General features: G+C 52.5%; 1 protein-coding gene across 1 annotated transcript; it reads right to left on the bottom strand.

Annotated features, from left to right (window-relative positions):
- Positions 1-2952: 2952 nt before the first annotated feature.
- Positions 2953-14779, bottom strand: LOC128840294 (uncharacterized). Its single transcript, XM_054034122.1, has 5 exons — positions 14275-14779; positions 13419-13726; positions 5207-5488; positions 4472-4591; positions 2953-3301 (listed from the first exon to the last, which is right to left on the bottom strand). Exons 1-5 carry the CDS (start codon positions 14663-14665, stop codon positions 3215-3217), a joined length of 1188 nt encoding a protein of 395 aa, XP_053890097.1. The 5' UTR covers positions 14666-14779; the 3' UTR covers positions 2953-3214.
- Between the last annotated feature and the right edge of the window lie 1157 nt (positions 14780-15936).

The raw sequence follows: 15936 nt of genomic DNA, 5'->3' as shown, positions 1-15936 counted from the left end.
GCATTATAGTCTCCCCTCTTGCTGGCTAGCCCCAGTGCCTCATGGGAGCTGTAGTTTAGGTGCTTCTTGTGCCCATTCTCCTCTATAGGCTGGGATCCTTACTCAGACTAACCTCCCATGTTACACTGTGCTCTCCCCTTTTGGGAGGCAAAGGTGGTGTATCATGGGAGATGTAGTCTGGGGAGCACCATCCATATAGGAGAATAGGGACATGAGTCAACTGAACTACACTCCACTGTGGCATTGTGGTAGCCTGTGGGAACTGAAATATTTAATTGCCAAACTATTTTGATTGCTGGGTGTTTGGGGTTTTTTTGACACAGAAACAAAAAAAATGTAGATTTTTTCCACCAAAACCGGATAGTTTTCACAGAATATTCCTTTAGGTGAAAACGTAATTTCCTGCCGGAAAAACAGCTGGGTCAGACCATTTTTGCCCAGCCTATATGCTGCCTCCACTGCAGCCGTGTCACTTCCCATGCAGGGGGTGGGCAGGTGCAGGCTACACCTGACGTCCTAGCTTCTGCTTCCAGCTCTGCTACTCCCATGCTGTGTGGTCTGTGGGCAAGTCCCTTCTCCGTAGCTGTACAGCAAACAGGGGCTATTCCCCCCTCCTCAGCAAACAGGGGCTATACCCCTCCCCCACAGTGGGGTGCAAATTCATATAGGAAGCCTTTTGATCAGGCAAAGTGTTATTGTCAGAGTAGGTGATCAAAGTTGGATGGGGGGGAAGCCCTGTGGCTCCCTATATCTCCTGCTCCCCCCCCTCCCAAGCACTAGTGTAAGTCCACGGTGGGAGATGGTTGAGTAGGCCTTGCTGTGATCTCGCTGCTAAAACCATTCTGTTACATTCGATTCTTTCCGTTTTGCAAAGCCGCACGTAGCGCAGGTTGGGGGCTCTGAACTAACGCTGCTAGAGGCTCGCTGTAGTATTTCCCCTCGCGGGGCTCCTTGGTGAAACGCACTTCGAAAGTGGATTTGCACAAGGCAAGGGGGCAGTAGCCTTTTGTGATCCTGCTTTACGCCTGCCCGGGGAGGATCTAGTCCTTCCAGTGTGTTACTGAGTGACTGGGGTTTTAGTGCCATATGTTACCGCAACACCAGCCCAGATCTCTCCTAAGCAATAAAGAAAAGCCTGGTTGTTGGGTTTTTTCCTCTCCGCTCTGGAAACTCATGACTTAATTAGCTGATCCGGGTTCCTGGCTCAAGGACTGAAATGGCACAGAAAGGGGGCTGGAGCACTGATCCTTTGTGGAACCTCTGCTTAAAAGAATGGGCACTTGTCCCCAGTAGACTACAGCAAGGAAGCTGTATGTACAGGTAGGAGGAAAGTTCAGCGCACCATGGCCTACCTCCCCGGCGTGGGAGGAGCAACAGGCTAAGGTTTGTTAAGCACTTTGCTTTTGGAGGATGCTGTTACAAGCGGAGGAGCAAGGGGGGGGGGTGAGGTTTTTTGGGGGCAAAGTTGGATTTTCCCCTTTGTCATTTGCATGGAGAAAAATTCTGCAGATTCTTGTAACAGAAAAATGTGAAGGGCTGGTCTGTGGGAGGGAGGGCAGGCTGGGCTTGCCACAGAGCAGTGGTAGCAGGAGCTCAGAGCGATGCTGTAGGGTTTGATGTTCCTTGATCTGTGTTCTACACAAATAATAAATGATGAACCCGGTGCCTGAGCTGCATTTTCTGTCTGGGGCCGGAGACCCCCCAAAACAAAGGGGTGCTGCTTTGCAGCTTTAAAGTGGACTTTCCATGGGTAAGGAGGAAGTGAAACGAAATTGAGGGCACTTCCCTCCCTTAGACTCCTCAGCTATGCTCACACCCTTAGTTCCAAGATCTAGTTCTCTGCCTGCTTTGACAGAGTCATAGACTGTGAGGCCAGCAGGGTGCACTGTGATCACCCAGTCTGACCTCCTGTGTCACAGGCCTTAGGACTGCCCTGAAGTGATTCCTGGTTGAATTACACACGTACTTCAGACAGAAATCCAAACTTGATTTAAAAATGGCCAGAGAATCTGCCCCACCCCCTGGGAAGTTGTTCCAATGGTTAATTCCCCCCCCCACGACTAAAAATTATTTCCAGTCTGTGTTTTGTCTAAGTTTAGCTTCCAGCCCTTGGAGCTTTTAAAGGTACAGCAATTTTCACTCCCCCTCCCACCAGTGCAGAGGGATTTGAACCCATCAGTGGTAGTACTGGAAGCCACTAATCTAGCCTTAATCTACAGGGCCAGGATTAATATTTTCCCCACATGCCATTATCCTTGGGAACTCATGGCTACAAGATACCAAGGCCAAGTACTTGGATTCAGAAAGGGAGTGGACGGTTCTGTGGGTAACGAGAACAAGCGAGTTCCAGGAGATTTACCACATTTTGAAGTGGGTTGGATCTAAAGCTGACGGCTTTGGGCCATGAACCCTCAACCTCTAAATTATCCCATCACTGCTGCAGCTCAACTATTGGGGACTGGCTACTGGGCGCAAACCTCAGTGTAAATGCCTTGCCTTGGAGTGATTGACTCCAGTGAGTTACTGGGGACGTTCACACCAGCATGTGCCCATTGGCGCGGGTGTACTATGGGGCTAACAGCAGTTGAGCCCCATCAGTGGGGTAACAGCAGGGCAAATTGACACGAGTGGACGCATGGCCTGGGTATGTCGTGCATGCAAATGCCAGATCCCAGCGGGGTGGGGGGAAATGTTCGGTGACTGGCTCCTAGCCTTGTCCCCTGTGTGAGTATGTGAAGTGCCCAGAGCCTCACAGGAGACACGGAAGGAGAAGGCTTTTGTGTCTGTGGGGAGGAGACGATTTTTTTGGAGCCAAGCAAATTGGGAATTTGGACATAAGTTTTGGGGGAGGGTAAGAGGCAGATGGAGCAATGAAAAATAACCAGCCATTGAGCTGACCATAGTGAGAAACTGCAGTAAAGTGATTTATTGCTGCTAGTGAAGCAGGTCCAAGACCCAGCGGTAACAGAAAGAGCCCAGAGGCTCCAGTTTTGGCATTAATCAGGGATTAGAAATCAGTCCGGAAGCAGAGGAATTGGTTGATTTCCAACCCCAGTTTAGATTCAAGACACTGATCGCCCATCACGTGCTGGGAATAAGGCTGGGGGAGTAGAGAAAAGAAGTGCAAGACGGAGCCGGCCTGTCTCCTGCAAAGCTTTGATGGTGGAGCGGACGTTTTGGCTTATGATCAGCTCGGCGTGAGCCAGAGCGGGGCTCAGTGACTGACCGAATTGCATTGCTGATCTATCTGTGTCTTCTTGAGCCAAGTCTGAGACCAGATCTGGAAGTTACAGCGCACTTTCTAGGGGTGGAATGAAGCACATTAGAATGGGGGTGACTCTCAGAGGGGTTCCCAGTAAAACCAAGATGTCCTCTTCCCCCCCCCTCCCACGTCACAGCATGACTATGGGCAAGTCACATGTCTCTGTGCCTCAGTTTTCCCACTGGTAAAAAGGACGGGGGGAGGATGGAGGCAGTGAAGCTAAAGTCATTCCTGTGTGTGTAGTGGCGAGATGCTGTGGATTTGTGGGGCATAAAACCACCTGAAGAGCTAACTGATCTCCATGTCCGGTATGTCCACACCCCTGTATTTCGTGTGTTTATCCTCACACACCCCCTGGGCGGCAGGGCAGTGCTACTAGTCCCATTCTACAGATGGGGAAACCAAGGCACAGAGCGAGGAAGCGACTGGCCCAGGCTTGCACAGGGAGTCTGGCAGAGCAGGGAATAAAACCCAGCTTCCCTGGGTTGCAGGTAAGTGACCTCCCCACTCCCCATCCTTGTGACTCAGCTGTTCCTTGCCCCTGCCCCAGAATCAGCTCCCAGCTCAGGCAATGCCAGGTTTTAACCTCCCTCCCATTCTGTGCCCAGCAGTTCCTGCTATTTACCCTCCAGTTCGATACACAAAGAGCCGGCTGGTATTGGAGGTGGATTGGGCTGGGAAAGCAGCAAGGGCAGGAATAGCAAAGGGCTCCAGGCTACCTCCCTCTGCGCCACACCAAGCAAATCCCCCACTCCCCTTCTAATCTGCGCCTTCTCCAAGGCCAGCAGAGGTTGGTTGGTTTCAATCGGGCTCACAATAGATTCTGGCTGAGCTGCCTCCTGCCCCCACCGCAGTGTGGAATTGGGGCAGGGCTGGGCCCTGCTAGTTAGGAGCGGATGATGATGATGATACAGTTTTACAGGGTTTAGAACCAACGGAAATGTTTCCCTTTGCTCTGTCGATGTTCTCGAACGCAGCACCCTGCCCAGAGCGGAACCCGGACCCCACAGCCAGAGTAACAGTGAGTGTGAGCCCCTCCCTGGTCTGGACTCCACCCAGTGCCAGGCATGAGGGGACCCCCCCACCCCGATCTCACTGGTGGGGGCGTGGCTTTAAATAATCGTCACAGAAAATCAATTCTTGGCAAACCGAATTGGTGCCCCAAACCCAGGAGCTGAACCCCGAATAGGCCCAGTCCCGTCCTTTCACCTTCTGTTGGGACGGGGATGGCAAGAGGCACTTCTTGAGCTCCATGACGCCATCCTGTTTTTTCCTGCACAGTGTCTCCACCAGCTCCATGGTCAGATGTATCATGATCCCGGACACGACCTGCCAGGAAATTGGGGAGCCCGGTCTGGGGATGAGTCCCAGTGCGACCCCCCCAGCCCTGCCCGCCACCCCTGAATACCAGGAAATACGAGGGGCTGAGGTCTGAGCCTCCCCATTGCCACACGCTGCCTCCTAGGCCGTGTCCAAGCAAAGGCAGTTGTGGGGGGGGTCAGTCTGTTCCACTTGGGCTATGATCCGTGTTCAAAGCCCTTTGCAGGCATCAGGGGATTTGCTCCCAGTGCCCTGGGGCATTAGCGCCCATCCCCGTGTCACAGAGCAAGGAGCAGGGAATGAGGGGAAAGGGCAAAGTCAGCCAAAGGGCCTCCCCCTGGGGGGCTCAGCTGGGGAAGCCTTGGGCTGGGTTTTCAGTGGTGTTGGGGCAGCAGGACACGGAGGTACCAGCCTCATTGCCCAACCCCACTGTGGGTCCCAACTATCCATCCCCTTCCCCCAGGTTCAAGCCCCACCAGATCCCTTCCACCCGCACCCTGCAGCCTTACCGCAACTCTGCCCCCTGGATCCCAGCCCCACCAGACCCCTCATTTGGGGTTGCACCCACAGTACTCACAGCCTTACTCCCCTCACCTGCCCCCTGTAACACCTGCATCCACTCACCTGTTTCTGGGCGCTCAGCACCTGCAGCCCCTTGCTGTAGTAGGGGCTCTTACTGCGCTGGTTGTAGGTCTGTTCCGCTGCATGCGCTGCCTTCTGGACTTCTGGGTCTGACACTGACACATTGTGCAGCCCCCCAGCAATAGAGGTCCCCAGAGTGAGGGGAACCCCCAGGAGGAGCAGCAAGCAAAGCCAGGGACCTGCCACTGCTGCAGGGAACGCCATGGCTGAGGGTGGCCAGAGCTGGGGATGGGGTGCTAAGATATAGGCAGGGGGCCCCACCCCCTGGGATGGCCCCACCCGCATGGGGAGGAGCCATGCTCCTGATGGCCGCACCCGGAGGGGGTAGAAAAATGTCACCCTCCATTACATAAGACCCAAGTATAGATGGGAAATAAACCCTCAGGGCTTGATTCAGCCAGGGGAAAAGGGCCTTTATGGGACAGGTCATCCCAGAATTCCCCATTACATGGGGCATTTCTTGCACCTTCCTCTGAAGCAACTGGCAATGGCCACTGTCACAGACGCGATGCTAGGCTAGATGGGCCCATTGTTCTAAATGGGTGTGGCCAGTCCTAGGAGAGCCCCGCCCCCAGTAGAAAGCCCCACGTACAGCAGCTGGAGAAACATCCCCTCACAGGGAGCCCTGCTAGCTGCCGGATGGAGCCCTGCCCCTTGGGATCTGCCCTGCCTCAGAGAAAAAGGCCAGCCCTCAGCTACATTTAGGCTGACCAGACAGCAAGTGTGAAAAATCGGGACGGGGGTGGGGATTAAGAGCCTATATAAGAAAAAGACCCAAAAATCAAGACTGTCCCTATAAAATTGGGACATCTGGTTACCCTAGCTACATTCCCCTGTTGGTCAGCTAGTAGTTGGGCAATGGGCACCAATTGATCTATTTTCCTTTGTCCCAAATCCATAGTATTTATGGACAAGGGAGGGACGGGTGCAAAGAGACTGGTCGCCAGGGACTCCCATTCAGTGTTGTCTGCCATGGCCTGTGTAACATTCTCAATCTGCACATGTGGCCATAGGGCCTGGGTCCCAATCGGAGTCAGAGAGGTGAGGGTCAGACAGAATCCATCCGGGCTCCCCTGGCATAGTGCTGTCCCCACAGAAAGGTGGTGGTATCCCAGAGCACATGCTATGTCCCCAAGCTGTACCCCTCCTTCACTCTCTTTTTAATGACTGGTCAGGCCTAACCTCCCTCACTTGTGGTCAGGTTTATTTGTGCCCAATTTCACCCCGTTCCCCATGAGGATTTGGGGGATCTGTCTGTACAGATTATGAATTCTGGTTCATATTATGGAGTGGCTCTTATGAAAACTGCTGTACCATGAATGCCCGTCCTGATGCATAACCCTGTGCACTCCCAGCCGGAGAGAGAGCAGGTCTTGCCCACGCTGAGGACAATGGAGAGTTCTTAGCTTTGATCCCAGAATAGTTATGCTAATGAGTGGGCATCCTAGGGGAAACTGCTTGTACCCATCCTCTCTGAGGGGAGGGGGTTTAGGGGCCATGAGTTGTTACCAAACCACAGAGCAAAGGAAGCCAGGTGTTGGGAGGGGTATGTAGAGAGAGTCACGTGGGGAACTTGAGGTTTGTCCCACAGGATGCCTGGCAAGAGGAAGGAACGGGTGGGTCAGACTGGCCAAGGGAGGCATGCTGGGGAAGCACCCTCCATGAGGAGAAGCAGCCCTGAATGTAGGGCTGTATGAGGCAGGGGACTCCACCTGCCTGCCTGGACACAGATGATCCCCCAAGGCCTCCCCAGGGAAGAGGGGACTTGCACAGGGCTTTGGGATTAGGAGGTTTGTTGTGTCCTGTCGGGTCTGAGCTCTTCGTGCTCTGCCTGTTAAGCAGAAGAGAGCCACAGGGTGGGAGGCTGGGCAAAGCGTGCGCATGTTAAACAGCTGCCATGGGCCTCCTGAGAGAGCTAAGCGGTATCCAGGAGGTTCTCACCTTGGGCTGGGTCTTGGGACAGAGCAGACTGAAGGGTCCGTTTTGCACAGGCCATAGTTGAATTGCGGCCTGAGTAACTGTGGTTGGCCAAATGTCCACGTTAGCGTTACTGAGACATGCTTGAAGCAGCTTTTGGGGATGCAGGGCAAAAGGTTATTAGGCTGAGTTCACTGACCCCACCTTTTCACGTACACACCCAGTGTCAGTAACTCACTGTCATGAGGATGTGCTGAAATGACCAATCGTGTAATGCTGATGGGCATTCAGGACATACAGAGCATTAAGTCACTTATGTCCGGTTTAAGCAGAAGTGTGTTACCAAGTCCTCCTCATGTGGGCCGCTCACATGTCCTGCTTACAAAGACAATGTCTCTGTGTGATCACCAAAGGGTTTTGCACAAAAATGTCCCCCTCAGACTGGAATCTTCTACTATGACCTCAGATTGAAATTCCAATTTATTGATGCAAATGGGCTTGAGTCAACCTGCTGGAATCACCAGTATTGCCAACCCCAAAACTCATGAGCCAGGCTCACCAAAAATCATGAGATTGTTTTTACATAATCTCATGATTTTAAAGTCAATCAATTTGGGGTTCTTTTTATTTGCCTTCTGTTTTCGGGTGCACGGGGGGCACATTTTGAAGCTTTTGATACAGCCATGAGGGCTAGAAACGTATTTTTCTTTAAGAATGAAGGTGAAGTCATCACATCGCCACTTGACTCCAGGAGCTGGAGCTTTAAGGAAAACAATAATTATCATGAGACTCAAGGCAAAATCATGAGTTGGCAACACTGAATCTCTAATTAGACCAAAGTGGTCCCTAAGGTGGCGCAAGGGAACAGAGATGCCCACAAAAGGTGTTAACCTTGTGGAAGGAAAGGGGGGCTCCTTCACACCAGTGACACCTGAAGCCCTTCCCTGAACTAACCATCCAGAGAAGACGTGAAGAAATCTGACCATCAGCTAAACGCAGCCTGAAGCTACAACTAAGGGCAGGTCTACACTTAAAATGCTGCATCGGCGCAGTTGCACCAATGCAGCTGCTCCACTGCAGCATTATAATGAAGACGGTCCTGCGCCGACCGGAGAGAGCTCCCCCGTCAGCGTTGTTAATCACCTCCCCGAGAGGCAGTACCTATGTTGACGGGTCTTGCTGACATAGCGCTGTCTACACGGGGGGTAGGTTGGTGTAACTATGTCACTCAGGAGTGCGGAGTTTTCAGTAGTTATACCGATCTAGGTCTGCAGTGTAGACCAGAATTAAGGCTATGTCTATTCTTAAGACACAAGAGCAGCATAGCTGTGCCACTGCTGCGCTTCAGTGTAGACGCTACCTATGCCGACGGGAGGGGTTCTCCCATTGGCATAGGTAATCCTGCTCAGTGAGAGGCAGTAGCTAGGTGGATGGAAGAATTCTCCTGTTGATCTAGGGCGGTCTAAACTGGGGGTGAGAGTGGCTTCACTATGCTGCTCAGGAGTTTGGTTTTGTTTAGCAGTATAGCTGGGTTGACCTACCGTTTTAGAGTAGACCAGGCCTTAGGCGTACAGCGACTTCACTAAAGCGCTACAGTGGCTCAGCTACATCTGTGCATCTGCCCCAATGCAGGGCTTTAAGTGTAGCCCTGCCCCTGGAGCAACCCTTCCTTAAAACAAAGGCAAGACGTGGCGTCAGTGTTTAGCAGACTCTTAGCCCAGTTGAGTAGCTTCACAGCAAGGCGTTCCTGTTCTCCCTTAGCTTTCCTGGGAAGTGCTGAAGTAATTCTTGTGGTTACCTTCTACATTGACGTAATGACTCATTGTAGTGATTGATGATTAGAGAAATTGACTCACTGGTTTACTGACTGAATTTCAGTTGTAACCTTGCATTGCCTTGTGTTCTATTTGGATCAGTTTAGGGGAATTAGATGTAAGCAGGATCTAAAGGAACTGAATGAATTCTCGCCTGACAGCTAGCTGGGAGAAGGAGAAACTTCTGGAGCAAACTATTTACATGAACACACCTACTCTGCTTAGATAGCCAGCAGATAGAGCGGCGTTGCTCAAAATAATCAACTTTGGCTGGTGTGGTCCTTCAAATCACTTTAGTGCTGAACGCAGTGAAATGCTGTTACCAATGTTGTTGGCATTGTTGTATGAATACAGGGAAGCAGGACTGCTTAACCTGTCCTAAATGAATGGGGTCACCCTCAGGTGAAAGGACCTCATTAAGCCAGGGGCTCGAATGCCAGAGCCTTGTGAATGTAAGAGGGATGAGGACAGGTGCTCTAGCAGGAGGCTCTCCCCAGACTGGTTTTACCTGTTCCTTCCCTTTACTGTTCAAAGAAAGAGCTAAATAGGCTTCATTACGAGCCTCTTTGTTGTTTGAAATGCTCAATCAGAGCTGAAATCAGTTGTGGTGGGACTGTATTTCTGCCCAGCTTGCTAAGAGCTAAACATCACTGAGAGCTGAAATCACTGTGAGATGGAGCAGTGTTTCTGCCCAGCCTGCAAAGATGTGCAAATTACTAAGGGTATGTCTACACTACGAAATTAGTTCGAATTTATAGAAGCCGGTTTTATTGAAATCGGTTGTATACAGCCGATTGTGTGTGTCCACACAATAAAATGCTCTAGGTGCTCTAGTCGGCGGACCGCGTCCACAGTACGAGGCTAGCGTCGACTTCCGGAGCATTGCACTATGGGTAGCTATCCCACAGCTATCCCACAGTTCCCGCAGTCTCTGCCGCCCCTTGGAATTCTGGGTTGAGATCCCAATGCCCGGATGATGCAAAACAGTGTCGCGGGCGGTTCTGGGTACATGTCGTCAGGCCCCTCCCTCCCCCGTCACAGCAACGGCAGACAATAGATTCGCGCCTTTTTACCTGGGTTACCTGGGTTACCTGTGCAGACAACATGGAGCCCGCTCAGCTGAGCTGAGCTCACCGTCACCATATGTCCTCTGGGTGCCGGCAGACGTGGGACTGCATTGCTACACAGCAGCAGCTGCTAACTGCCTTTTGGCGGTAGACGGTGCAGTAGACTGGTAGCCTTCATCGGCGATCTGGGTGCTGGCAGCCATGGGGCTTGCCTTTTGGCAGTAAATGGTGTATTACGACTGTTAGCCATCCTATTACAAGTCGGGTCATCGTACGTTAGCAGAGTCTTCCCTGAGCAGCCGATTGTGCAATAGGCCTGAAGACCATCGTCATACACCGCCCCGTATTTGCTGCCAAGCACCCAGAAAGATGCCGAGGGCTATCAGTCACGCTGCACCGTCATCTTAAGATGTAAAAAAATAGATTTGCTCTGTATTCATTTGCTTCCCCCTCCCTCCGTCAAATCAACGGCCTGCTAAACCCAGGGTTTTCAGTTTAATCTTTGGGGGGGACCAGTCTGTGACAGTTGTTTGTGTCTCTCCCTGATGCACAGCCACCGTTCTTTATTTTAATTCCCTGTGCCTGTACGCCATGTCGTCACTCGGCCCCCCTCCCTCCTTCCCCTAGGCCGTCAGATACTACGTTTGCGCCACAGCTCAGAGAGCCGAGAAGCGGTTCGCGCCTTTTCTTTGAATTCTGGGTTGAGATCCCAATGCCCGGATGATGCAAAACAGTGTCGCGGGCGGTTCTGGGTACATGTCGTCAGGCCCCTCCCCCCTCGTCACAGCAACGGCAGACAATAGATTCGCGCCTTTTTACCTGGGTTACCTGTGCAGACAACATACCACGGCAAGCATGGAGCCCGCTCAGCTCAGCTGAGCTCACCGTCACCATATGTCCTCTGGGTGCCGGCAGACGTGGGACTGCATTGCTACACAGCAGCAGCTGCTAACTGCCTTTTGGCGGTAGACGGTGTAGCATGAGTAATAGCCGTGGGGCTGGCAGCCGTAGGGCTGCATTGCACCAGCCCCTTGCAGGCGATGGTATATTATGACTGGTACCCGTCGTCGTCATACTGGTATGGCTGTCAATCATGGCCACCTGGGCAGACATGCTACTGTTTTGATGATGACGGTTACCAGTCGTAATATACTATTTTCTGCCAATTGCCCAATATTGTCTGCTAAGCACCCAGAAGAGGCCGAGGGCGATGCTGGGTGCTGGCGGACGTGGGGCTGGCAGACGTGGGGCTGCATTGCTACACAGCAGCAGCCCCTTGCCTTTTGGCAGATGATGGTATATTATGATTGGTACCCATCGTCATCGTACTGGTATGGCTGTCACTCATGCTGCACCGTCGGCTGCCACCTTAAGATGTAAAAAATAGATTTGTTCTGTGTTCATTTGCTTCCCCTTCCTCCGTGAAATCAACGGCCTGCTAAGCCCAGGGTTTCCAGTTTAATCTTTGGGGGGACCATTCTGTGTGACAGTTGTTTGTGTTTCTCCCTGTTCCTGTACCTGTACGCCATGTCGTCACTTGGCCCTCCCTCCCTTCCTCCCTCCCTCCCGCCCTCCTTCTCCTGGTCCATCAGATACTACTTTCGCGCCTTTTTTCTGACCAGGCGCCATAGCTAGCACTGGGATCATGGAGCCCGCTCAGATCACCGCGGCAATTATGAGCACTATGAACACCACGCGCATTGTCCTGGAGTATATGCAGAGCCAGAACATGCCAAGGTGAAACCCGGACCAGGCGAGGAGGCGATTGCAGCGCGGCGACGAGAGTGATGAGGAAATTGACATGGACATAGACCTCTCACAAGGCACAGGCCCCAGCAATGTGGAAATCATGGTGTCACTGGGGCAGGTTGATACCGTTGAACGCCGATTCTGGGCCCGGGAAACAAGCACAGACTGGTGGGATCGCATCGTGCTGCAGGTATGGGACGATTCCCAGTGGCTGCGAAACTTTCGCATGCGTAAGGCCACTTTCATGGAACTTTGTGACTTGCTTTCCCCTGCCCTGAAACGCCAGGATACCAAGATGAGAGCAGCCCTCACAGTTGAGAAGCGAGTGGCATTAGCCCTGTGGAAGCTTGCAACGCCAGACAGCTACCGGTCAGTCGGGAATCAATTTGGAGTGGGCAAATCTACGGTGGGGGCTGCTGTGATCCAATTTGCCAGGGCAATGAAAGACCTGGTGATAGCAAGGGTAGTGACTCTGGGCAACGTGCAGTCAATAGTGGATGGTTTTGCTGAAATGGGATTCCCAAACTGTGGCGGGGCCATAGACGGAACCCATATCCCTATCTTGTCACCGGAGCACCAAGCCACCGACTACGTAAACCGCAAGGGGTACTTTTCAATGCTGCTGCAAGCCCTGGTGGATCACAAGGGACGTTTCACCAACATCAACGTGGGATGGCCGGGAAAGGTACATGATGCTCGCGTCTTCAGGAACTCTGCTCTGTTTCGAAAGCTGGAGGAAGGGACTTTCTTCCCGGACCAGAAAGTGACCATTGGGGATGTTGAAATGCCTATCGTGATCCTTGGGGACCCAGCCTACCCCTTAATGCCATGGCTCATGAAGCCGTACACAGGCAGCCTGGACAGGAGTCAGGACCTGTTCAACTACAGGCTGAGCAAGTGCCGAATGGTGGTGGAATGTGCATTTGGATGTTTAAAAGCGCGCTGGCGCAGCTTACTGACTCGCTCAGACCTCAGCAAAAAGAATATCCCCATTGTTATTGCTGCTTGCTGTGCGCTCCACAATATCTGTGAGAGTAAGGGGGAGACCTTTATGGCAGGGTGGGAGGTTGAGGCAACTCGCCTGGCCGCTGATTACGCGCAGCCAGACACCAGGGCGGTTAGAGGAGCACAGCAGGGCGCGGTGCGCATCAGAGAAGCTTTGAAAACGAGTTTTGTGACTGGCCAGGCTACTGTGTGAAACTTCTGTTTGTTTCTCCTTGATGAACCCTCCAACACCCCCCCCCCCGACCCGGTTCACTCTACTTCCCTGTAAACCAACCACCCCACCCCACCCTCCCCTCCCCTCCCGCTTGCAGAGGCAATAAAGTCATTGTTTTTTCACATTCATGCATTCTTTATTAGTTCCTTACAGAGGTAGGGGGATAATTGCCAAGGTAGCCTGGGATGGGTGGGGGAGGAGGGATGGAAAAGGACACACTGCATTTTAAAACTTTAACTCTTATTGAAGGCCAGCCTTCTGATGCTTGGGCGATCATCTGGGGTGGAGTGACTGGGTGGACGGAGGCCCCCCCACCGTGTTCTTGGGCGTCTTGGTGAGGAGGCTATGGAACTTGGGGAGGAGGGCTGTTGGTTACACAGGGGCTGTAGCGGCGGTCTCTGCTCCTGCTGCCTTTCCTGCAACTCAACCATACGCTCGAGCATATCACTTTGATGCTCCAGCAGACGGAGCATTGCCTCTTGCCGTCTGTCTGCAAGCTGACGCCACCTATCGTCTTCAGCCCGCCACTTGCTCTGTTCTTCCCGCGATTCAGCCCGCCACCTCTCCTCTCGTTCATATTGGGCTTTTCTCATCTCCGACATTGACTGCCTCCACGCATTCTGCTGTGCTCTATCAGCCTGGGCGGACATCTGCAGCTCCGTGAACATCTCGTCCCTCGTCTTACGTTTTCTCTTTCTAATGTTCACGAGCCTCTGCGAAGGAGAAACATTTGCAGCTGGTGGAGGAGAAGGGAGAGGTGGTTAAAAAAGACACATTTTAGGGAACAATGGAAACACTCTTTCATTACAAGGTCGCATATTTCGGCTTGCAGGCAGCCATCGTAGGCCACAGTGTTTTGGCTTTTTTAACCTTCTTAACATGCGGGAAAGGTTGCAAACAGCAGCGCATTTCCCATATCAAGGATGAATTGGGTTGTCCATTTAAAATGGGGTTTCAATGTAAAAGGAGGGGGCTGCGGTTTCCCGGTTAACATGCGGCACAAACACAAGTAAACCACCCCCCCCCACACACACACACACGATTCTCTGGGATGATCACTTCACCCCTCCCCCCCACCGCGTGGTTAACAGCGGGGAACATTTCTGGTCAGAAGAGCAGGAACGGGCGCCTCTGAATGTCCCCCTTAATAAAATCACCCCATTTCAACCAGGAGAGCTTTCTGGAGATGTCCCTGGAGGATTTCCGCTCCATCCCCATACACGTTAACAGACTTGCTTGCTTTTTTTTTGTAATGTTTACAAATATTTACAAAGTTACACTCACCAGAGGTCTCCTGTGTGCCCTGAGGGTCTTGGGTAAGTTCGGGGGTTACTGGTTCCAGGTCCAGGGTCACAAACATATCCTGGCTGTTGGGGAAACCGGTTTCTCCGCTTCCTTGCTGCTGTGAGCTACCTACAGTACCTCCATCGTCATCTTCCTCGTTCCCCGAAGCGTCTTCCCTGTGTGTTTCTCCAGTGAGAGAGTCATAGCACACGGTTGGGGTAGTGGTGGCTGCACCGCCTAGGATCGCATGCAGCTCCGCGTAGTAGCGGCAAGTTTGCGGCTCTGCCCCGGACCTTCCGTTTGCTTCTCTGGCTTTGTGGTAGGCTTGCCGTAGCTCCTTAATTTTCACGTGGCACTGCTGTGTGTCCCTGTTATGGCCTCGGTCCTTCATGGCCTTGGAGATCTTTTCTAATACTTTTCCATTTCTTTTACTGCTACGGAGTTCAGCTATCACTGCTTCATCTCCCCATATGGCGAGCAGATCTCGTACCTCCCGTTCGGTCCATGCTGGAGCTCTTTTGCGATCCTGGGAGGACTCCATGACGGTTACCTGTGCTGATGAGCTCTGCGTGGTCACCTGTGCTCTCCACGCTGGGCAAACAGGAAATGAAATTCAAACCTTCGCGGGTCTTTTCCTGTCTACCTGGTCAGTGCATCTGAGTTGAGAGCGCTGTCCAGAGCGGTCACAATGAAGCACTGTGGGATAGCTCCCGGAGGCCAATAACATCGAATTCCGTCCACACTACCCCAATTCCGACCCGCAAAGGCCGGTTTTATCGCTAATCCCCTCGTCGGAGGTGGTGTAAAGAAACCGGTTTAAAGGGCCCTTTAAGTCGAAAGAAAGGGCCTCGTTGTGTGGACGTGTCCAGGCTTAATTCGGTTTAACGCTGCTAAAGTCGACCTAAACCCGTAGTGTAGACCAGGCCTAAGGGTATGTCTCCACTACAAAATTAGGTTGATTTTATAGAAGTTGATTTTTATTCAGTCAATTGTGAGTGTCCCCACTAAGTGCATTAAGTCGGTGGAGTGCGTCCACAGTACTGAGGCTAGCATCGACTTTTGGAGCATTGCATTGTGGGTAGCTGTCCCACAGGCTCCGCCTCGCGTTGAGCTCCCAATGCCTGATAGGGCCAAAACATTGTTGCAGGTGGTTCTGGGTACATGTTGTCAGGCCCACCTCTCTCCCTCCCTCCCTCCGTGAAAGCAACGGCAAACAATAGTTTCTCGCGTTTTTTCCTGGGTTACCCGTGCAGACGACATACCATGGCAAGCATGGTATCCCGCTCAGCTCACTGTCGCCATATGTCTCATGGGTGCTGCTGGCAGACGCGGTACTGCATTGCTACATAGTGACATCTCCTTGCCTTGCCGGTGACAGACGGTGCAGTTCGACTGCTAACCGTGGTCGTCGTCTCGTGGGTGCTCCTGGCCAACCTCAGTGAGGTTGGTCAGGGGCGCCTGGGCAGACATGGGAGTGACTCCAGGTCATTCTCTTCTTTAAGTTTCATCTAATGGAGATTCAGTCCTGCTTGGAATATCATGCCAGCTGGAGGCTTTTGCCTCAGGCTGCTCTCCCAGCCGGCAGCACTGCACAGTCGCACCTACCCCAGCCTACCCCTTGCTTCCCATGGCTCATGAAGCCTGGACAGTAGTAAGGAGCAG

This window comes from Malaclemys terrapin, chromosome 7, assembly GCF_027887155.1.
Source record: "Malaclemys terrapin pileata isolate rMalTer1 chromosome 7, rMalTer1.hap1, whole genome shotgun sequence".
NCBI classification, from domain to species: Eukaryota; Metazoa; Chordata; order Testudines; family Emydidae; genus Malaclemys; species Malaclemys terrapin.
This window is presented reverse-complemented; position numbering and strand designations above follow the sequence as displayed.

What these genes read in the sequence shown, in the direction of transcription:
- LOC128840294 (XM_054034122.1), bottom strand. Translation starts at nt 14,665, where the DNA reads ATGAAGGACCGAGGCCATAACAGGGACACACAGCAGTGCCACGTGAAA. An exon ending in TGCTGAGCGCCCAGAAACAG is followed by an intron (nt 4,592 to 5,206) that starts GTGAGTGGATGC and finishes ATTTCCTGGCAG; the next exon opens with GTCGTGTCCGGGATCATGAT. An exon ending in CATCCCCGTCCCAACAGAAG is followed by an intron (nt 3,302 to 4,471) that starts GTGAAAGGACGG and finishes TTCCACCCCTAG; the next exon opens with AAAGTGCGCTGTAACTTCCA.